This window comes from Syngnathus acus, chromosome 6 (genome assembly GCF_901709675.1).
Source record: "Syngnathus acus chromosome 6, fSynAcu1.2, whole genome shotgun sequence".
In the NCBI taxonomy this organism is placed as follows: Eukaryota; Metazoa; Chordata; class Actinopteri; order Syngnathiformes; family Syngnathidae; genus Syngnathus; species Syngnathus acus.
The window spans coordinates 15,287,112-15,310,425 of NC_051092.1; the positions used below are offsets into that span (position 1 = coordinate 15,287,112).

Here is a 23,314-nt window from a genome sequence, read left to right on the forward strand (position 1 = left end):
GCAAACGGGCGACGAGAGACAACTAGCACGCCATGCCGAGCGAAGCTCAACCAACCTTCTAAAAGTCAGAGTACTATTGTGATATCAACTTGTAACTGAAGATGTGCGCTTTCTTTTGAAAGTGGACTAGGTTTTTGTTTCTACCAATACAAATTATGTAATTGACGGATAAAACTTGAAATGTGTGTTTATGTACTGGCTTTTATATTTCAGGGCATTCATGCGTAATAAAGGGTGCAATGTTTTCAGATGAACTTGTGGCACTGTCCCCCATCCCAGGCAACAAGATTCAACCTCTTGTGGTGTTGTTGGATTTGGTCCACAATCTTGCGAGCGCGCTATCTGCGCCTCACGGCAAAAGCCATTGCCAATCACCTGTTATCCAATCTACTCCCTGCGTGCTCGTTTGATTTCTTCAGATGTAGGAAAATGCTAAGACACTGAAGCAGAAATTAGACTTACACAGGTTGGTTGAGTTCAATCACAATTCTTGTTAAGAAAGCTCTGTTTTCAGGAAAGTACAATACTGCGCTGGGCCTTTCAAGAGCAGAAAGTCTCCATTCAGAAAAGGCAACGTTCAAGGTTCTTTGGTCAGCTTATATTCAGTTGCACAGGCCGGTGTGGGGCGAGTTTGATGGGTGATGAGTCGTTGGGGTGGGGCGAGTTTGCAGTAGAGTTTGATTCAATGGGAGTGGGTGCTGGTTATGGACGATTCGGTGTGTGTGTGGGGGCTGTTGTCTTCCATCCCGTCTTTCGGCCTTGGTGATCATCTTTGGCCGAGTCCTTGGCTGTCTCCTTTTGGCACCAGCTGGTTTTTATCTCCGAGTGACCTTCCTGTAAACATTCTCCTCCATCCTTGCACATATACTGTCGTACCTCATTCTTTCACTTTTGTCATTCTGTACGAATTTATGTGAGCTTTTTGGCTGTAACATCATTAATCTATTACTGTTCCCTGACTATGCAAAGTTTGTTCTTTTGATACTCCATGTCTTTTGCTCACATCATTATATTCTTAGTTTAATCATGCTTCCCACCATATCTTTTCTTTGTTAGGCAAAATATTTCCCTCTGTGCAGAGCGTTCAGTAGTAATCGAAAAGCTGGCGTCCCGCATTAGGCGACATATGACGTTTAGTCAAAACACAAGATATAATCAAGTACTGAACGGTCAAGACGACTCTGGCCGTGTCCATGATTTAGAGAGAAAACATCAGGCATGCATTACACAGTTCCTTAAGGGTCATTAAGCTATTTAGGCAATATATCAAAAGACATTTATTTTGCAGTGCACAGAAATACATTGAATCGTGAAGTTGTAGCAACCTCTGTTATTATCTTATATCAAAGAATGTCTAGTTATGTCTTCTTTATTGGTTGACCACATGAATATACTTGTCTGCTTATATACTTTATCCAAAGAGATGTGAGCGTATCTGTTATTGTGGCTAGGCGGGTTTTGTGTTTTTTGACCCTATTCCTTCAGTGTCTTTGCTTTGAAAGTATGCATTTGATTTACAGACTAGATTTACCAAACTCATATCACTCAATTATGCAAAAACTTAATCAAACATTACTCAAAACTAAAAAAACAAATTTAGAGTTCATACAACAAAGGACTAAAACAAATTATTGTCTGACAGCAGAATTTTTTGTATGATATATAGGCTAAAGATGGCAAACGTTTAAAGCATTCTTTATGCACTGTAAACATCTGACTGTCACGTGTGGGCGCCGCCGGCTGCTCGGCCACGCCCCTCTATCACCGTGATCACCGGCACCTGGCGCTGGCTCATCAGGAAGTCTATATTAGCGTGACCAGCGCAACTCCAGTTTTCAGCTTGTCTTGTCATGTCCTTGTCCGCATCAGAGCAGAGAGAAAAAGAAAGAGGATAGAAAGAAAAGAAGAGTCCAGTCATCCAGCCACCACGCTCGGCGAATACAGCCTCGCCCGTCCACCGCTCCAAGACTCCATCGATCCCCTTCCCTTTCACAATAAAGTCTGGTCGCTCTGCACATGGCTGTACTGTCCGATCCTTACAGTACAAGCTGACCACCACTATGCAGCCAGCAAGCGATCAGACGGCATTGTGCCGACTGGAGCAAGCGGAGACCGCCGTCAGCAGCCTGTCAGCAGATCTCCAAACCCTGATTTTGATTGGTCAACAATGGCAACAGCAAGTAGAGCGGCAACGGCAAGAAATGTCGCAGATCCTGGGGAGCCTCCAAGAGCAGTCATTCCATAATTCACCTGTAGACGCTGCCTCGGTTGCGCCGGCGCCCGTCTCCACTCCTACGCCCCGTCCAGTCCCAGAAGCCAGACAACTCATTGATGTTCCGGAGCTTTTGTGACAGACTGCCGCATCATGTTCGGTCTTCACCTTTGCTTCCGAACCAGCCAAGGTGGGGTTTGCTTTGAGCCACCTCACGGGCGAGGCACGGCTGTGGGGCCTGGTCGAATATGAAAGAGGATCCTCTGCATGTGACACGTTCGAAGCCTTCGCGGAGGAACTGCTTCCGCTGATTGTCCGCCGCTGAGCATGCAGCTGAGGAGCTGGCGACGCTGCGCCAGGGTCGTTGCTCGGTGGCCGAATAAATATTTTGGAAAGTACATCAGGACTTTAAAAATATTTTCTAAATTTAAGCGACGGTTGCGCGTTCGGCGGTGCGCTGCAGTTGCGCGATCGGACAAATATGCGCAAATGAAAAAATGCTTAAAGGCAGGGTTTTTTTTTTGTCTTGAAACGGATAAAAAAAAAATTCTATTAGTAATGGGAAAAATAGATTCGGAATTCGACCGATTCACTTCTTGAACCGCCTTTTGGAACGGATTGTGGTCAAAAAACAAGGTTTGACTGTATTTTTGCTATTCTTGTTAAAATCACACTTACATGTGAACTGGAAATGACAATAATGACACATAGTGAAAGCCAAATTGAGCAAATTGGCTATTTCAGAAGTGTGTGTCAAACTGGTAGCCCTTTGCCTTAAGCAGTACCCAGGAAGTAGCTCTTGGTTTAAGAAAGGTTGGTGACCCCTGCGCTACAGGCTCTCCTTCGGATCGCTGCGGGTGACAGACGCAACAGCCTTAATGGATTCCGAGGCGGAGGGCAACATTATCAAAGTCAAAGTCAAAGTCAGCTTTATTGTCAATCCCTTCATATGTCAAGACACACAAAGAAACCGAAATTCCGTTTCCTCTATCCCACGGTGACGAGACATACAAGTAGACGACACAACATAAAAACAAGAAGGCACAAACAATAAATAATAAATAAAAAATAATAAATAAATAAAATGAGCGATGAATAAATAATAAACCAATAACCCAATAAATAAGAGGAGCAAAACTGAGCCAGTGTGCATACAGCAGACAGTAAGCATAGCGCAAAGAACAGGACGCTACGCAGAAAGGGGGAGCGAGTTCAGGATCCTAACAGCCTGGAGTATGAAGCTGTTGGAGAGTCTGGTGGTGCGGGAGCGCAGGCTCCTGTACCGCCTCCCAGAGGGCAGAAGATCAAACAAAGAGTGAGCGGGGTGACTCACATCACTCACAATCTTGGTCGCCTTGCGGGTGAGATGGGAGGTGTAAATGTCCTTCAAGGAGGGGAGAGAAGCACCAATAGTCTTACCAGCCGTTTTCACTATGCGCTGCAGGGCCTTCAAGTCGTAGTCAGTGCAGCTGCCACCCCAAACAGCAATACAGCTGGAGAGGACGCTCTCAATGGTGCCGCGGTAAAATGTAGTCATGACGGCCGGAGGAGCGCCCGCTCGCCTGAGTTTCCGAAGGAAGTACAGGCGGCGCTGGGCCTTCTTCGCCAGTGATGCGGTGTTGGTGGACCAGGAGAGATCCTCACTGATGTGCACCCCCAGGAACCTGGCACTGCTCACTCTCTCCACCACAGCACCGTCGATGGTCAGCGGCAGGTGTTGGGCGTGACCCTTCCGGAAGTCAACAACAATCTCCTTGGTCTTGTCGACGTTCAGCAGGAGGTTGTTGTCTCTGCACCACGTGGTCAGAAGGTCAACCTCCAGCCTGTATTGAGTCTCGTCTCCCTTGGTGATGAGACCCACCAGAGTCGTGTCGTCAGCAAACTTCACTATGCGGTTGTCGCTGTAGGCGGCAGTGCAGTCATGCGTCAGGAGGGTGAAGAGCAGCGGACTGAGCACGCAGCCTTGGGGGGCCCCTGTGCTCAGCGTGATGCTGGCGGAGATTTTGTCGCCAACACGTACCACCTGTGGCCTCTGACAGAGGAAGTCCAGTAGCCAGTTGCAGAGGCAGGTACTGAGGCCCAGCTTGTCAAGTTTGCTGATGAGACGTTGTGGCACAATGGTGTTGAAGGCAGAACTGAAGTCCACAAACAGCAACCTCACATACGAGTCCCTTCCCTCCAGGTGGGTGAGGGCCGAGTGGAGGGCAGAGCAGATGGCATCTTCAGAGGACCGTTCGGCTCGGTACGCAAACTGGAAGGGGTCAATGGTGGGAGGGAGAACGGATCGGATGTGCTCCATGACAAGCCGCTCAAAGCACTTCATGATGATGGGCGTAAGTGCCACGGGGCGGTAGTCATTGAAGCAGGACGGAGCAGGTTTCTTCGGCACAGGTACGATGGTGGCAGCTTTGAAACACGACGGGACGATGGCCTGCTGCAGGGAAGTGTTAAAGATGTCCGTGAAGACACCCGTCAGCTCACCAGCGCAGTCCTTCAGCGCTCGACCCGGGATGTTGTCCGGGCCCGCCCCTTACGGATGTTGATAGCGGCAAGCGCCCTCCTCACGCTGTCGGCGGAGAGGCACAGGGGCAGCTCGTGGGAAGGGGGAGTGGCCTTCAGCGGGCAAGTGCTGTTCTGAGCGTCGAAGCGAGCAAAGAAGCGGTTGAGGTCATTGAGCAGACGGACGTCGCCTTCATAGCTCCGCGGCGCGGGCTTGTAGTCCGTGATGGTCTGAATGCCCTGCCAAAGGCTCCGTGCGTCCCTGCTGTCCTTGAAGTGGGCGGTAATTTTGCACGAGAACGCCCTCTTCGCTTCTCTGATGCCCCGGGACAGGTCGGCCCTCGCAGTCCTCAAGCCAGCCTCATCCCCCGCTCTAAAGGCTTTGTCCCTGGCCCTCAGCAGCCTGAAGACAGCCCCTGTCAGCCATGGCTTCCGGTTAGCCCGAGTGACGACGGATATTGAGTGTGTCACATCATCAATGCACTTCCTGATGTAGGAGGAAACAGAGTCAGTATACTCCTCAATGTCCGCCCGACCGTTGCAAGTGGCAGCCCTCCTAAACACGTCCCAGTCAGTAGAGCCAAAGCAGTCACGAAGCGCATCAGAGGCACCCTCAGGCCACACCCGTACCCGCTTGCAAACTGGTCTGGATGTTCTCACCTTTTGTCTGTATGCGGGCAAAAGCATAACAGTGATATGGTCAGAAAGTCCAAGATGGGGGAGGGGGGCGGCTTTGAAAGCTCCTTTATGCGAAGAGTAGACCAGGTCCAGGAAGCTGTCGCCACGCGTAGGAAAATCAACATGCTGGTGAAGCCTCGGAAAAACAGACTTCAGGTTAGCATGATTAAAATCCCCAGCGAAGATGGTGAAACCGTCAGGGTGCGCTGTCTGTTGTTCACTGACAGCCTGGTACAGTTCACTAAGAGCCGCGACCCTGTCGCCTTGGATGTTGGAAGCCGGGATGTAAACCGCGACCAGCAGAATCGCGGAAAATTCCCTTGGCAGGTAAAAAGGACGGCACTTAACGATCACAAACTCCGCCAGTGGCGAGCAGTGCTTGCATACCACCACAGAGTCCCGGCACCACTCGTCACGGATGTAGACGCATATTCCACCTCCACGAGATTTTCCCCCTCGTACAATGGCCCGGTCCGCACGATAGCACGCTAGCCGCTCCAGACGTACAGCTGAGTCCGGAATGTTGACGGTCAACCAAGTCTCAGTGAACACGAGCACACAGCAGTCACGCACCGTCCGGTTTGTAGATCTCAGCAAGCGAATGTGATCCATTTTGTTGTCCAGCGATCGAACATTCGCCAGAAGAATGGAAGGCACGGCCGGGCGAGCTGGGTTGGCCGCCAGCCTGGCCCGGACGCCCCCACGCTTGCCCCTCTTCAGCCTCCTCGCACACCGCTTTCGACGCTTCCCAACCGGGGGAGGAATAGCAGACGAGTCCGGCGACGATTCAGGACGTAGCAGTCCGAGCTCCTTTAATGTCCCCGCATCAAAGTCCAGAACCCGACAAAACTCGCTTTCGCCGATGTCGAGCAGAACCTGCCTGCCGTACTTGTAGCACGACTCAGTACGACGAGACGAACACACAAAACTGCCGGACAAACACTCATTAGACGAACAAAACACCGTTCGGGCGGGACAGAGAGAGGTCGCTGCGTATGCACGCGCCGCCATCTTATGGACCTGGGGCTGGCTCATCAATGGGGAGTGAAGCTCCTGCCTCTGAGCCCTTCGATCCCCGCCCATGCCATCGATGGTCGGCTGATAGGCGAAATTACTTCCATCACGGAACCGGTCGGGTTGCGGATTTCCGGTAACCACCATGAAACCATACAGTGCTTTCTTGTGCCACTCTCAGGACAGCGGCTCATTCTGGGGCACCCCTGGTTGCGCCAGCACAACCCCATGCTGGACTGGGAGGTGGGAACTGTACGGCAGCGGAGCGATCGCTGCCACCGTCTTTGCCTGAAGGCAGCCACTAGTGCGTCCGGAGAGTCTCCACCCAGTCCCCGTCCAGACCTTACCAAGGTACCGGCTCATTACCATGAACTCGCAGACGTTTTCTGCAAAACCAAAGCGACTGCGCTTCCTCCTCACCGCTCCTATGATTGCGCCATCGACTTGCTACCCGGTACCTCTCCTCCCAAGGGCCGTGTATACTCCCTGTCCGCGCCGGAACGCAGGACCATGGAGGAGTACATCCAGGACTCCCTGGCGGCAGGGATCATCCGACCCTCCTCGTCGCCCGCAGGAGCGGGATTTTTCTTCGTCGGGAAGAAGGATGGTACGCCCCGCCCGTGCATAGACTACCGGGGGATAAATGACATCACGGTTAAGAACCGCTACCCGCTGCCTCTCCTCTCGTCCGCCTTTGAGAGTCTCCAGGCCGCAACCATCTTTACCAAGTTGGATCTCCGTAACGCATACCACCTGGTGCGCATTCGAGAGGGAGATGAGTGGAAGACTCCTCGCTGTCAAGCTGGCATTGGCTAGAGGGCGCTGCCTCGCCGTTCATTGTTTGGACAGACCACCGTAACTTGGAGTATCTGCGATTGGCTAAGAGGCTGAATGCCAGGCAAGCTCGGTGGGCTCTGTTTTTTGATCGTTTTAACTTCTCGCTCTCCTAGGGCCGGTCCCCACTATCCTTCCGAGCTCCGTTCGAGTCGCAACCCTGTCATGGGAGATTGAGCGCCAGGTGGAGGCCGCTTCGCGCAATCAACCCAGGCTCAGCAATTGCTCGGGGGGGTTGCCTGTCATCCTGGGGCTGCCCGCATGAGATATGTGGTATCCCAGCGGTTCTGGTGGCCCACCTGGAGAGATGACGTCCACGAAATACGTTCAGGCCTGTCTCATCTGCAACCGCTGCAAGGCGTCGAATCGTCCTCCAGCCGGATTATTCCAACCGTTGCCCGTTCCCCGGCGCCCCTGGTCCCACTTGTCGATTGACTTTGTCACGGGCCTTCCGCCCTCGGAGGGGAACACAGTGGTTCTTACTGTTGTGGACCGCTTTAGTAAGATGACCCATTTTATTCCCCTGCGTAAGCTTCAGTCGGCAAAGCAAACGGCGTCCATTATGCTGCGGGAGATCTTTCGTCACCACGGCCTCCCACGGGACATCGTGTCGGACCGAGGCCCACAATTTGCCTCCGCCTTCAGGACAGAATTCTGTCGGCTCCACGGCGCCATGGCCAGCCTCTCCTCGGGGTTTTACCCGCAGTCCAACGGGCAAGCAGAGCGCGTTAACCAGGAGCTGGGTAAGTCCCTCCAATGCATGGCCGCTGGAGATCAGCACGGGTGGGCCAAACAGCTACCCTGGGTGGAGTATGCGCATAATACCCGACCCAGTTCGACCACGGGTCTTTCGCCCTTCCAGTGCGTCTTTGGATACCAGCCGCCTCTGTTCGCCCACCAGGAGCGTAGTGCTGCGTGCCCGTCCGCCCTGGGTTGTGTTCGCTGCTGGGCAAGAGGTCTCTCTCCTCCGCTCAGTTGCAGGCTACACTCGCCAGGCGAACAAGTGGCGGATGCCGGCTCCGAGGTACAGTGTGCGACAGCGCGTGTGGCTCTCAACACGGGACTTGTTGTTATGCTCGGGATCCCGCAAGCTGGCTCCACGCTTCGTTGGTCCATTCCCTATACGCAAGGTGATCAACCAGTCTGCCATCCGCTTGCGCCTCCCAGGTTCCTTGAGAGTCCATCCCACGTTCCACGTCTCTCGTGTGAAGCCCGTGTTTGAGTGTCTGCTGGTCTCGGCGTCTGCTGCGCCGCCACCCCGGCTCGTCGAGGGGTAGCCGGTCTACACTGTCCGTTCCTTGTTCCGGTCGCGCCGCCGCGGCCGGGGGTTCCAGTACCTGATAGACTGGGAGGGTTACGAGGACGCGCACCGCTCCTGGGTGCCGAGCCGCTGGATCAGCGACCCATCACTCATTGCAGAGTTTCACCGACGGCATCCGGACCAGCCCGGCCCTCGGCGGGGGCGTCCGAGGCGGACGGTGTCCTGATCCCTCCCGCCTGCCTGTTCCGGTGGGTTGCGGGAGTGTTCTGGTGTTTCCTGGGGACGTCGGGGGCCGTCCCTTGCGGAGGGGGGGGGGGGGGGGTTCTGTCACGTGTGGGTGCCGCCAGCTGCTCGGCCACGCCCCCCTATCACCGTGATCACCGGCACCTGGCGCTGGCTCATCAGGAAGTCTATATTAGCGTGACCAGCGCAACTCCAGTTGTCAGCTTGTCTTGTCCTGTCCTTGTCCGCATCAGAGCAGAGAGAAAAAGAAAGAAGAGAAGAGAAAGAAGAGTCTTGTCATCTAGCCACCCACGCTCAGCAAATACAGCCTCGCCCGTCCACTGCTCCAAGACTCCATCGAGCCCCTTCCCTTTCACAATAAAGTCTGGTCACTCTGCACATGGCTGTACTGTCCGATCCTTACACTGACATTGTCTTTTTCAGTTTGCAGAACATCTTCTTTCAAATGAAGAAATAGATTTCTCAGCAAAGACACATGATATAAATAGGTACAGGCTGCAAATTGCCACAACGCTTCTATTAGAGACTGGTAAGTAATATGCACCCAAGAGATGTTATTGCCACCCAAAGCATGGTCCTGACTGTGCTATCAATTCTATATACAACTCAGTTAAGCTTTACACAGGGAAGTACTATAGCAATCCTTCTGGCTTTGTTTTCACAGATGATTTATCTAACTTGTTTTTTTTTTTTGTGGGGAAGCTACACATGACAGACAACAGATGGGTAATTGTCAGGTCTTGTTAACTAATGCATCTGATGATTAAGAAATATATTGAGTTACACATTCATTGTAAATTATTGTCTGTTCTATGTTTGCATTTTGATGTTTTTAACTTAACATGTAATATTTTAAAATGTATGTATAATCTTGCTTTTTTCTTTGTTTACCAGATTCAGTGTGACGAGTGTTGCAGGTGGTTCCATCTTGTATGTGTTGGGGAGCCTCCAACCGAAGGCTCTTTTTTGTGTTCAACATGTACAGAGATTAAATGCGAAATATTTGAAGCTTGCTTGAAGAACATTTTGCTTTTTTTTATGTCTTAATAAAGTTTAAAGTTATTATTTTTGATGTCTGTTATATGATTAAGAAACAAAGTTGTTTGACCAAAATAAGGACGAAATTGATAAAGTGCAGTAATAAAGGTATCACTGAACAAATCATTTATTTTTTCTTCTCTGTTATTAAGTTCGAACTGCACAATGCATTCAATAATTTCTTCACTATAAGTACCGTATTTTCCGCCCTAAAAGGCGCACCTAAAAACCTAAACTTTTCTCAAAAGCCGACAGTGCGCCTTATAGGCCAGTGCGCCTTATATATGGATCAACTGATGAATTTGTTGATCCATACTGGTTGTACACAGTGCTCTGCCAAAATGTTTCAGTACGTTTTAGTACGACTAGTAAATTACAAGGTCGCATCGCTTCCCAGCATTACGGCAACTGTAGTCAGGGGGCGTCACCGAATAGCTGCTATACGTACCAGGCTATTTCATGTCAAAATAGGCTGCTCTGTTAATGTTTCGAGTAAATCTACGGATCGATATGGAAGGGAAACATAGGTAAGTAGTACCAATGCGTTAGATCGAACTTTAGTCAGTTCCGATCATTTTATAGGAGATTGTTTGAGAAACGCGATTGTTTACACTTTGCTGAGGCTCATGGGAGATTGCGAGCTGAGGCTCGTGAGACTTTGCGGATGGCTAATGCTATTGCGATAGCTGCTATACGTACCAGGCTATTTCATGTCAAAATAGGCTGCTCTGTTAATGTTTCGAGTAAATCTACGGATCGATATGGAAGGGAAACATAGGTAAGTAGTACCAATGCGTTAGATCGAACTTTAGTCAGTTCCGATCATTTTATAGGAGATCGTTTGAGAAACGCGATTGTTTACACTTTGCTGAGGCTCATGGGAGATTGCGAGCTGAGGCTCGTGAGACTTTGCGGATGGCTAATGCTATTGCGATAGCTGCTATACGTACCAGGCTATTTCGTGTCAAAATAGGCTGCTCTGTTAATGTTTCGAGTAAATCTACGGATCGATATGGAAGGGAAACATAGGAAAGTAGTACCAATGCGTTAGATCGAACTTTAGTCAGTTCTGATCATTTTATAGGAGATCGTTTGAGAAACGCGATTGTTTACAGAGGGCTCGTTGGTTATTGGCTAGTGGATGCATACCGCAACCCTAGTCAACCTCAGTTTGATGCAGTATAGCTTCTATTTTATGCGCCTTATAATCTGGTGCGCCTTATATATGGACAAAGTTTTAAAATGGGCCGTTCATTGAAGGTGCGCCTTATAACCCGGTGCGCCTTTTAGGGCGGAAAATACGGTACTCAGTCATACAACAGTTAAAAGGAACATTTGTAACCCTCTCCTAAAATATGTATTGGTTTAGCTTTTCAAACATGTAAATCGAAGTGCACCTCATTTATTAAACACACACACATATACACCATTTTGAATGGGGGGGAACATATCCTCACGGGGCCGCCGTGGGGATATGTTCCCCCCCTGTAATTTGGCCTAGGAATGAGGGAACCTGTTCAAATTTGCCACACTACCTGAACAGACCCCCAGAAAGACAGAAAAAAAGCCAGTTGGAGTCCAGGACTCACGTTCTCAAAATGAGGGGGGGGGGGGGGGACATATCTTAACGGGGCCGCCGTGAGGATGTGTTCCCCCCTGTAATTTGGCCTAGGAATGAGGGAACCTGTTCAAATTTGCCACACTACCTGAACAGACCCCCAGGAAGACAGAAAAAAAGCCAGTTGGAGTCCAGGACTCACAGTTCTCAAAATGAGGGGGTGGAACATTTCCTCATGGGGCCGCCGTGAGGATGTGTTCCCCCCTGTAATTTGGGCTAGAAATGAGGCAACCTGTTCAAATTTGCCACACTACCTGAACAGACCCCCAGGAACACAGAATAAAAGCCATTTGGAGTCCAAGACTCACCGTTCTCAAAATGAGGGGGGGAACATTTCTTCACGGGGCCGCCGTGAGTATCTGTTCCCCCCTGTAATTTGGGCTACGAATGAGGGAGCATGTTCAAATTTGCCACACTGCCTGAACAGACCCCCAGGAAGACAGAAAAAAAAAACTGTTGGAGTCCAGGACTCACCGTTCTCAAAATGGGGGGGGGGGGGGGACTTTTCCTCACGGGGCCGCTGTGAGGATGTGTTCCCCCCCCCTGTAATTTGGCCTAGGAATGAGGGAACATGTTCAAATTTGCCACACAACCTGAACAGACCCCCAGGAAGACAGAAAAAAAGCCAGTCGATGTCCAGGACTCACCGTTCTCAAAATTGGAGGGGGGCACAAATTCTCACGGGTTGACATTTTTTATAGAGTTCCTGTTACAATTTTTATCCCCCCTCCCCACCACCTGTCACTTTGCTTGGGACAAAGGGAGCCTTAGAAACTGAAATTTTTTCTCAATTATCCATTCAAATCAATTCACTCAAATCATTCTCGTTATGAAAGATTTGATCACAAAATGTGTGTGGCTTTTTCTTAAATGAACACGTTTGACATTGCTATAGTGTCAGCTTTTAATTATATTGCGCGGTCATTTTAAAGCGAATTGATAAATGCAACAATGTTAATTTGCTTTGAAAATACCTGAGTAATAAAATGGATGGATAAATGATGATCACAATTAAGTATAAAGTCTCCTTTGTAATGTATACTCCTTGTAGCATGTAATGGTACCCCAAAAGAGGAGTTTCTTTGCATCGAGGTTTATGCAAAGAGCTCACGTAATTTATCGTAAAGTCTCCTTTGTAATGTATACTCCTTGTAGCATGTAATGGTACCCCAAAAGAGGAGTTTCTTTGCATCGAGGTTTATGCAAAGAGGTCACGTAATTATATCGTTGCTTTTTGGTGAAGTGATTGAGTGATCCGTCTGTACGACTGGTCTTTGAATGCCGCTTCAACGGCAGAACGCGAATGAACTTAAAGATATCAAATGAGAATAATCCTCTCTAAAAATTAAAATTGACTGACGCAAACGTGAGTTCTTCATGTTTTTATTGAAAACAACATAGTGCTGACGCCGTACGACGCCGTACGGCATCGGTTTTTCGCTTTCCAAACAAGGCGTGCGCGCTCCCGCGGAAGGGGGAACAAAATCTCACGGGGGAACCAAATCGAGCACACCTGTTCACTCCGCGCTCTATTTCTATCAGTGCCGAATTTCGAGTGTGAGCTGTGACATCAGCATTCTCGTAATTTGCGCGCTGAGTTTTCAGATACAGTTTTACGCTGAAGCCATCCACAAACCTTCCCCTGGAATCCTTCCATTAAAATGAGTGGCCCAAGGAAAAGAAAGGTGGACACTGAGTGCCGAGTGTTAAAAAAAAAGAGTGGACAATTTGGCTCGACCTACGTGTTTGAGCAGACGTTCAGCCACAAGATCATCAACAAAGCCCGTCACAGATCTTGGTTAATGGACCAACACCTCGGCTCGATCCTAAGAATTGCAACAACAAATTTTAATCAAGACTATGATGCACTTGCAAAAAAGGGAGACCAACAACACTGTTCCCACTGAAAATGAAGGGGAGTTTGTTGTAAAAAAAAAAAAATGCATTTCGAAAATAATTTGACAAATAGCAGGGATTGACACCAGCGACCATTCTCATTTTCAAACAATGCAGGACGCTCAAGGACATTGATGCACCACCTGTTTGCGACTAATCTTAACCTGTAAAGTTCATAAGGCTTACTTTAAGGAAGTGTTTCCCGTTTCCTCACCTCTGTCACCAGGTGTTTGTGAGTTAAAGCTCTGCTCTGATTTTCAGATATCCATCACCGTGTTGCCGTTTTGATTTCTTTATTACTTTATTTAGATGTATTCTCTCATTGATTCTTCAAGATGATGTATTTGGTCAGAATATTTGCCGTTTGATGTGATTTCGCCTCATAAGATAAACATCTTTCATAAATCTGACCTGTAGGCGCTGAAGTGAGGGAAACTGTTATTCATAATAACAGTGTCATATTTAATGAGAATCACTGATAATAGTTTTTGGTGAAATATTTTTTTTAATGCTGTTAATAAATGCATTTGGTTTTCAAAAGCTTTTTTTGAATATCCATGCTTTACTACCTACTAAAGGCCAAAACCGTTTATGGAATGACCTTTACATGTCGTTTATGTTATGTCACACAAACACTACATCAGGGGTCACCAACCTTTCCTAAACCGAGAGCTACTTCCTGGGTACTGATTAAGGCAAAGGGCTACCAGTTTGACACACACTTCTGAAATAGCCAATTTGCTCAATTTGTCTTTCACTATGTGTTGTTATTGTCATTTCCTAATTCACATGTACCGTATTTTCCGGACTATAAGGCGCACCTAAAAACCTAAAAGTTTCTCAAAAGCTGACAGTGCGCCTTATAGTCCAGTGCGCCTTATATATGGATCAATTGATGAATTTGTTGATCCATACTGGTTGTACACAGTGCTCTGCCAAAATGTTTCAGTACGTTTTAGTACGACTAGTAAATTACAAGGTCGCATCGCTTCCCAACATTACGGCAACTGTAGTCAGGGGGCGTCACCGAATACCTGTTGTACCCGCGAGGCTATTTCATTTCAAAATAGGCTGCTCCGTTAATGTTTTGAGTAAATTTACGGATTGATATGGAAGGGAAACATAGGTAAGCAGTACCAATGTGTTAGATCGAACTTTAGTCAGTTCCGATCATTTTATAGGAGATAGTTTGAGAAACGCGATTGTTTACACTTTGCTGAGGCTCATGGGAGATTGCGAGCTGAGGCTCATGGGACTTTGCGGATGGCTAATGCTATAACGATAGCTGCTATACGTACCAGGCTATTTCATGTCAAAATAGGCTGCTCTGTTATTGCTTCGAGTAAATCTACGGATCGATATGGAAGGGAAACATAGGTAAGTAGTACCAATGCGTTAGATCGAACTTTAGTCAGTTCCGATCATTTTATAGGAGATCGTTTGAGAAACGCGATTGTTTACACTTTGCTGAGGCTCATGGGAGATTGCGAGCTGAGGCTCATGGGACTTTGCGGATGGCTAATGCTATAACGATAGCTGCTATACGTACCAGGCTATTTCATGTCTGTCAAAATAGGCTGCTCTGTTAATGTTTCGAGTAAATCTACGGATCGATATGGAAGGGAAACATAGGTAAGTAGTACCAATGCGTTAGATCGAACTTTAGTCAGTTCCGATCATTTTATAGGAGATCGTTTGAGAAACGCGATTGTTTACAGAGGGCTCGTTGGTTATTGGCTAGTGGATGCATACCGCAACCCTAGTCAACCTCAGTTTGTTGCAGTATAGCTTCTATTTTATGCGCCTTATAATCCGGTGCGCCTTATATATGGACAAAGTTTTAAAATGGGCCGTTCATTGAAGGTGCGCCTTATAATCCGGTGCGCCTAATAGTGCGGAAAATACGGTAAGTGTGATTTTAACAAGAATAGCAAAAATACAGTCAAACCTTGGTTTTTGACCACAGTCCGTTCCAGAAGGCGGTTCGAGAAGCAAAACGGTCGAATTCCGAATCTACTTTTTCCATTACAAATAATGGACATTTTTTTAATCCGTTTCAAGACAAAAAACCCCCGCCTTTTTTAAGCATTTCTTCATTTGCGCGTATTTGTCCAATTGCACAACTGCAGCGCACCGCTGAACGCGCAACCGTAGTGCGTCGCCCAACGCGCAACTGCATCGCGCTGGTCGCATTATTATGACCGAGCCGTCGCTGAAATTTAGAAAATATTTTTAAAGTCCTGATGTACTTTCCAAAATTTAAGTGGACCTAAGTGCGCAGGGAGCTTAATTTTGTCCGATCGCGCAACTGCAGCGCACCGCCGAACGCGCAACAGTATCACGTCGCCGACCGCGCAACTGCACCGCGCTGGTCGCATTATTATGACAGAGCCGTCGCTAAAATTTATAAAATATTTTTAAACCGGGCGCTCACTGTCGCATTGCTTTAAGAGCGTCTTTGTGTTTTAGGATGGCTTTACTGCTCCCACTTGCTTTCTTTGGAGGTATGCTTAGGGGTTAATACAGTCCTCAAAGTAACGAAAATACAATAACAACGGAGTCAGTCGGCATCCGGGCCGCGCGGTTGGGTTTTTTCGGGTCCTCCCGACTCATCTCGCGAGGTTCGACCTCCAAATTTTTTCGACAACCAAAAATTCTGATTTGTTCGAGAACCGGGACGTTTCAAAACTGAGGTTTGACTGTAAAATAAATAGATACAGCTCGCTGACAAGTGCCGCTATTTGAGCTAATTTTAGAACAGTCCTGTGGGCGACTCATGCGGTCCTCACGGGCGACCTGGTGCCCGCGGGCACCGTGTTGGTGACCCCTGCACTACATCTATCTGCTCCTGGTTCGGCCCCCCAGTCAAAATTTAGAACCCAATTCGGCCCGCAAATCAAAATGTTTACCCACCCCTGGATTAGACTACAAGATATTAGCCAGTTATGGGACCAATTTGATTTTGCAAACAGTTTTTGAGATCAAGCCCCACATTTCTTTTGCAGGAACCTCATAACACCTTGTTGTGTGGCATGATCCACAATAAACGAGTTGGCGTTGGAGAGGCCCAATGATGCAAAAAGTCGAGTTGGAAATATTAATGGTAACCCTGCAATATATCACTTGATATTGACAAATACAAACCGGATTTGGTTGAAGTTGTGAAATTGTGTAAAATGTAAATAAAAACAAAATACTATGATTTGAAAATCTTTTTCAACCTATATTCAATTGAATACACTTCAAAGACAACATATTTAATGCTCAAATTCATAAAGTTTATTTTATTTTTCAAATAATAATTAACTTAGAATTTCATGGCTGCAACACGTGCAGTAGAAGTTGGGAAAGGGCATGTTTACCACTTCGTTACATCACCTTTCCTTTTAATAACACTCATTAAACGTTTTGGAAGAGAGGAGACTAATTTTCTTAGCTTCTCATGTGGAATTCTTTCCCATTCTTGCTTGATGAACCACTTCAGTTGTTCAACAGTCCGGGGTCTTCCCTGTCGTATTTTACGCTTCATAATGCGCCACACATTTTCAATGGGAGACAGGTCTGGACTGCAAGCGGGCCAGGGGAGAACCTGGACTCTTTTACTTCGAACCCACGCTGTTGTAACACGTGCAGAATGTGGCTTGGCATGATCTTGCTGAAATAATGAAAAAGACGTCGCTTGGATGGCAGCATATGTTGCTCCAAAATCTGTATGTACTTTTTAGCATTTATGTTGCCTTCACAAAAAAAAAATGTAAGTTACCCATGCCATGGGAACTAATGCACCCCCATACCATCACAGATGCTGGCTTTTGAACTTTGCGTTGATAACAGTCCGGATGGTCCATTTCCTCTTTGGTCCAGAGGACACGACGTCCAGTGTTTCCAAAAACAATTTGAAAAGTAGACTCATCAGACCACAAAACACTTTTCCATTGTGCATCAGTCCATTTTACATGAGCTCAGGCCCAGAGAACCCGGCGGTGTTTCTGGATGTTGTTCATGAACGGCTTTTGCTTTGCATGGTAGAGTTTTAACCCGCACTTACTGATGAAGTGACGAACTGGATTTACTGACAGTGGTTTTCTGAAGTTTTCCTGAGCCCATTTGGTGATATCCTTTACACACTCATGTCGGTTTTTAAGGCAGTACCGTCTGAGAGATCGAAGGTCACGATCATTCAGTCTTGGTTTCCGGCCGTGGCGCTCACGTGCAGTGATTTCACCAGATACTCTGAACTTTTTGATGATATTATGCACCGTAGATGTTGAAATCCCTAAATTCTTTGCAATTTTGCTTTGAGAAATGTTTTTCTTAAACTGTTCAACTATTTTCTCATGCAGTTGTGGAGAAAGTGGTGAACATTGCCCCATCCTTGCTTGTGAATGACTGAGCATGTTTGGGGAGGCACTCCAACTATTTTCTCATGCAGTTGTGGAGAAAGTGGTGAACATTGCCCCATCCTTGCTTGTGAATGACTGAGCATGTTTGGGGAGGCTCCTTTTATACCCAATCATGGTACCCACCTGTTCCCAATTATCTTGATCACATGTGGAATGTTCCAAATGGGTGTTTGATAAGCTTTTCTCAGCTTTCTCAGTATTTTTTGCCACCTTTCCCAACTTCTACTGGACGTGTTGCAGCCATGAAATTCTAAGTTAATTATTATTTGGCAAAAAACAATTAAGTTTATCAGTTTTAACATTAAATATGTTGTCTTTGTAGTGTATTCAATTGAATATGGGTTGAGAAGGATTTTCAAATCGTTGTATTTTGTTTTTATTTACATTTTACACAAGTTCCCAACTTCAACCAAATCCGGTTTGTAGTATTTATGCTTTATTGCAATATGAATTCAGTCAAGACATTTAATTTTTTTGTCAGAAATATATGTTGACAAATTCAAACATAGAATGGCTTCAAACATATTCACACACAAATTCAAATTTCTTGTGTTACTGCAACAGAAAGTATCTAAAAAAATCTAATGTAGATCAATAAATATGACAGTGACCATGACAATATAGCAGACCCAAATTATTTAAATATTTAGTGAGGCGAAGATCATGCACCTTAAGTGAGTGGAATAGTGGAGGCACAATTACAGTATCTGGCTAGTGTTACACAAGGGTCATGTCATAGTATCAGATTGAACTTTAATAAGTGAGCAAACTCAGTTGAGTAATGAAAGCTAAGATACAGTTAATAGCGTGCTAGTACTGTAGCTCAGATCAGACCGGGGTCCCATTGGCAAGGGTCACATGAGCACACTTTTTTCATCTTGAGTTTCAGTAAACATCTGTGTTATTAGATGAGGGAGCAGGCGACTTGACTGTGGTGAATGAATGACACCATCTTGCTGTTTTATTTTCTGTCCTTTGTCCTTCAGCGCCATCCTCTGCACAAGTGTTGGCCATGCATCCTTTTAGATCCAATTCAAATCCTTGCCTTTAAGACCAGGAAACATAGAATATTCAATTTCTTCAACACATGGGGGCTCATCATCTTCAAAACAGCTGTATGAGAGACAAAAGAGATTTGTTTTTTACATTGTCTGACACGTAAAGGATGTGTTCTTACTGATTCATAAACACTTAAGTACCAATTTTTACATCAAGTGATATCATAAAAAACCCACAATTTATCTTGTTGAAACATTAATTGGCTCTATATGTAAGTGTACACACACACATATATATAAACATATATACATACTTATATACGTATATATACATATATATATATATATATATATATACCGTATTTTCCGCCCTAAAAGGCGCACCTAAAAACCTAAAATTTTCTCAAAAGCCGACAGTGCGCCTTATAGGCCAGTGCGCCTTATATATGGATCAACTGATGAATTTGTTGATCCATACTGGTTGTACACAGTGCTCTGCCAAAATGTTTCAGTACGTTTTAGTACGACTAATAAATTACAAGGTCGCATCGCTTCCCAGCATTACGGCAACTGTAGTCAGGGGGCGTCACCGAATAGCTGTTGTACCCGCGAGGCTATTTCCTGTCAAAATAGGCTGCTCTGTTAATGTTTCGAGTAAATCTACGGATCGATATGGAAGGGAAACATAGGTAAGTAGTACCAATGCGTTAGATCGAACTTTAGTCAGTTCCGATCATTTTATAGGAGATCGTTTGAGAAACGCGATTGTTTACACTTTGCTGAGGCTCATGGGAGATTGCGAGGTGAGGCTCGTGAGACTTTGCGGATGGCTAATGCTATTGCGATAGCTGCTATACGTACCAGGCTATTTCATGTCAAAATAGGCTGCTCTGTTAATGTTTCGAGTAAATCTACGGATCGATATGGAAGGGAAACATAGGTAAGTAGTACCAATGCGTTGGATCGAACTTTAGTCAGTTCCGATCATTTTATAGGAGATCGTTTGAGAAACGCGATTGTTTACACTTTGCTGAGGCTCATGGGAGATTGCGAGGTGAGGCTCGTGAGACTTTGCGGATGGCTAATGCTATTGCGATAGCTGCTATACGTACCAGGCTATTTCATGTCAAAATAGGCTGCTCTGTTAATGTTTCGAGTAAATCTACGGATCGATATGGAAGGGAAACATAGGTAAGTAGTACCAATGCGTTAGATCGAACTTTAGTCAGTTCCGATCATTTTATAGGAGATCGTTTGAGAAACGCGATTGTTTACACTTTGCTGAGGCTCATGGGAGATTGCGAGGTGAGGCTCGTGAGACTTTGCGGATGGCTAATGCTATTGCGATAGCTGCTATACGTACCAGGCTATTTCATGCCAAAATAGGCTGCTCTGTTAAAGTTTCGAGTAAATCTACGGATCGATATGGAAGGGAAACATAGGTAAGTAGTACCAATGCGTTGGATCGAAGTTTAGTCAGTTCCGATCATTTTATAGGAGATCGTTTGAGAAACGCGATTGTTTACACTTTGCTGAGGCTCATGGGAGATTGCGAGGTGAGGCTCGTGAGACTTTGCGGATGGCTAATGCTATTGCGATAGCTGCTATACGTACCAGGCTATTTCATGTCAAAATAGGCTGCTCTGTTAATGTTTCGAGTAAATCTACGGATCGATATGGAAGGGAAACATAGGTAAGTAGTACCAATGCGTTGGATCGAACTTTAGTCAGTTCCGATCATTTTATAGGAGATCGTTTGAGAAACGCGATTGTTTACACTTCGCTGAGGCTCGTGAGACTTTGCGGATGGCTAATGCTATTGCGATAGCTGCTATACGTACCAGGCTATTTCATGTCAAAATAGGCTGCTCTGTTAATGTTTCGAGTAAATCTACGGATCGATATGGAAGGGAAACATAGGTAAGTAGTACCAATGCGTTAGATCGAACTTTAGTCAGTTCTGATCATTTTATAGGAGATCGTTTGAGAAACGCGATTGTTTACAGAGGGCTCGTTGGTTATTGGCTAGTGGATGCATACCGCAACCCTAGTCAACCTCAGTTTGATGCAGTATAGCTTCTATTTTATGCGCCTTATAAGCCGGTGCGCCTTATATATGGACAAAGTTTTAAAATGGGCCGTTCATTGAAGGTGCGCCTTATAACCCGGTGCGCCTTTTAGGGCGGAAAATACGGTATATAAAGTTAAAGTTAAAGTCCCAATGATCGTCACACACACATCAGGGTGTGGTGAAATTTGTCCTCTGCATTTAACCCATCCCCATGTGATTTTGATCCATCCCCTGGGGGAGAGGGGAGCAGTGAGTAGCAGTGGTGCCGCGCTCGGGAATCATTTGGTGATCTAACCCCCCAATTCCAACCCTTAATGCTGAGTGCCAAGCAGGGAGGCAATGGGTCCCATTTTTATAGTCTTTGGTATGACCCGGCCGGGGTTTGAACCCACAACCTTCCAGTCTCAGGGCGGACACTCTACCACTAGGCCACTATATATATATATATATATATATATATATATATATACATACACATATACCGTATTTTCCGCCCTAAAAGGCGCACCTAAAAACCTAAAATTTTCTCAAAAGCCGACAGTGCGCCTTATAGGCCAGTGCGCCTTATATATGGATCAACTGATGAATTTGTTGATCCATACTGGTTGTACACAGTGCTCTGCCAAAATGTTTCAGTACGTTTTAGTACGACTAGTAAATTACAAGGTCGCATCGCTTCCCAGCATTACGGCAACTGTAGTCAGGGGGCGTCAGCGAATAGCTGTTGTACCCGCGAGGCTATTTCATGTCAAAATAGGCTGCTCTGTTAATGTTTCGAGTAAATCTACGGACCGATATGGAAGGGAAACATAGGTAAGTAGTACCAATGCGTTAGATCGAACTTTAGTCAGTTCCGATCATTTTATAGGAGATCGTTTGAGAAACGCGATTGTTTACACTTTGCTGAGGCTCATGGGAGATTGCGAGCTGAGGCTCGTGAGACTTTGCGGATGGCTAATGCTATTGCGATAGCTGCTATACGTACCAGGCTATTTCATGTCAAAATAGGCTGCTCTGTTAATGTTTCGAGTAAATCTACGGATCAATATGGAAGGGAAACATAGGTAAGTAGTACCAATGCGTTAGATCGAACTTTAGTCAGTTCCGATCATTTTATAGGAGATCGTTTGAGAAACGCGATTGTTTACACTTCGCTGAGGCTCATGGGAGATTGCGAGCTGAGGCTCGTGAGACTTTGCGGATGGCTAATGCTATTGCGATAGCTGCTATACATACCAGGCTATTTCATGTCAAAATAGGCTGCTCTGTTAATGTTTCGAGTAAATCTACGGATCGATATGGAAGGGAAACATAGTTAAGTAGTACCAATGCGTTAGATCGAACTTTAGTCAGTTCCGATCATTTTATAGGAGATTGTTTGAGAAACGCGATTGTTTACACTTTGCTGAGGCTCATGGGAGACTGCGAGCTGAGGCTCGTGAGACTTTGCGGATGGCTAATGCTATTGCGATAGCTGCTATACGTACCAGGCTATTTCATGTCAAAATAGGCTGCTCTGTTAATGTTTCGAGTAAATCTACGGATCGATATGGAAGGGAAACATAGGTAAGTAGTACCAATGCGTTAGATCGAACTTTAGTCAGTTCCGATCATTTTATAGGAGATCGTTTGAGAAACGCGATTGTTTACACTTTGCTGAGGCTCATGGGAGATTGCGAGCTGAGGCTCGTGAGACTTTGTGGATGGCTAATGCTATTGCGATAGCTGCTATACGTACCAGGCTATTTCATGTCAAAATAGGCTGCTCTGTTAATGTTTCGAGTAAATCTACGGATCGATATGGAAGGGAAACATAGGTAAGTAGTACCAATGCGTTAGATCGAACTTTAGTCAGTTCTGATCATTTTATAGGAGATCGTTTGAGAAACGCGATTGTTTACAGAGGGCTCGTTGGTTATTGGCTAGTGGATGCATACCGCAACCCTAGTCAACCTCAGTTTGATGCAGTATAGCTTCTATTTTATGCGCCTTATAATCCGGTGCGCCTTATATATGGACAAAGTTTTAAAATGGGCCGTTCATTGAAGGTGCGCCTTATAACCCGGTGCGCCTTTTAGGGCGGAAAATACGGTATATATATATATATACATACACATATACATATATATATATATATATATATACATATATATATATGTATATATATATATATATATATATATATATATATATAAATATATATATATATATAAGACTGTGTGTGTGTGTGTATATATTGGAAGCCTCGCCGGGCATCGCTCGCGGCAGCCGGGGTAGCGCTGAGGTACCATGGGGAGGCGTTTAGGTACCAGGGGTGAGCGTTGAGGTACCAGGGGGATGCGTTCAGGTACCAGGGGTAAGCGCTGAGGTACCAGGGGGATGCGTTTAGGTACCAGGGATACACACACACACACACACACACACACACACACACACACACACACACACACACACACACACACACACACACACACACACACACACACACACACACAGCATGGTGGGGCACTGGTTAGCATGCCCGCCTCTCAGTTGGGACGGTGCGGGTT

General features: G+C 46.3%; 1 protein-coding gene and 1 long non-coding RNA gene across 12 annotated transcripts in view; one reads left to right on the top strand and one right to left on the bottom strand.

The window, feature by feature from the left end:
- Nucleotides 1-1,484: 1,484 nt before the first annotated feature.
- Nucleotides 1,485-9,725, top strand: LOC119124136. Of its 2 annotated transcripts, XR_005098202.1 has the most exons (3): nt 1,485-1,501; nt 9,165-9,467; nt 9,636-9,725. It is a non-coding gene; the product is annotated as an uncharacterized LOC119124136 (long non-coding RNA). The 2 variants fall into 2 exon arrangements; XR_005098201.1 differs by lacking the exon at nt 1,485-1,501 and having other exon boundaries at nt 9,152-9,467.
- An 8,331-nt stretch (nt 9,726-18,056) lies between these two features.
- The window catches only part of LOC119123986 (cytosolic carboxypeptidase 4), a 96,776-nt gene continuing 91,518 nt past the window's right edge, over nt 18,057-23,314 (bottom strand). For 9 of the 10 annotated variants that reach the window (XM_037253497.1, XM_037253502.1, XM_037253504.1 and 6 more), the window contains one exon: nt 18,057-18,741. In XM_037253497.1, coding sequence (XP_037109392.1) covers nt 18,582-18,741 — 160 coding nt within the window. In that variant the 3' untranslated portion in view covers nt 18,057-18,581. Of the gene's footprint in view, nt 18,810-23,314 lie in introns of all 10 variants that reach the window. The other variant, XM_037253499.1, reaches the window with a different exon arrangement.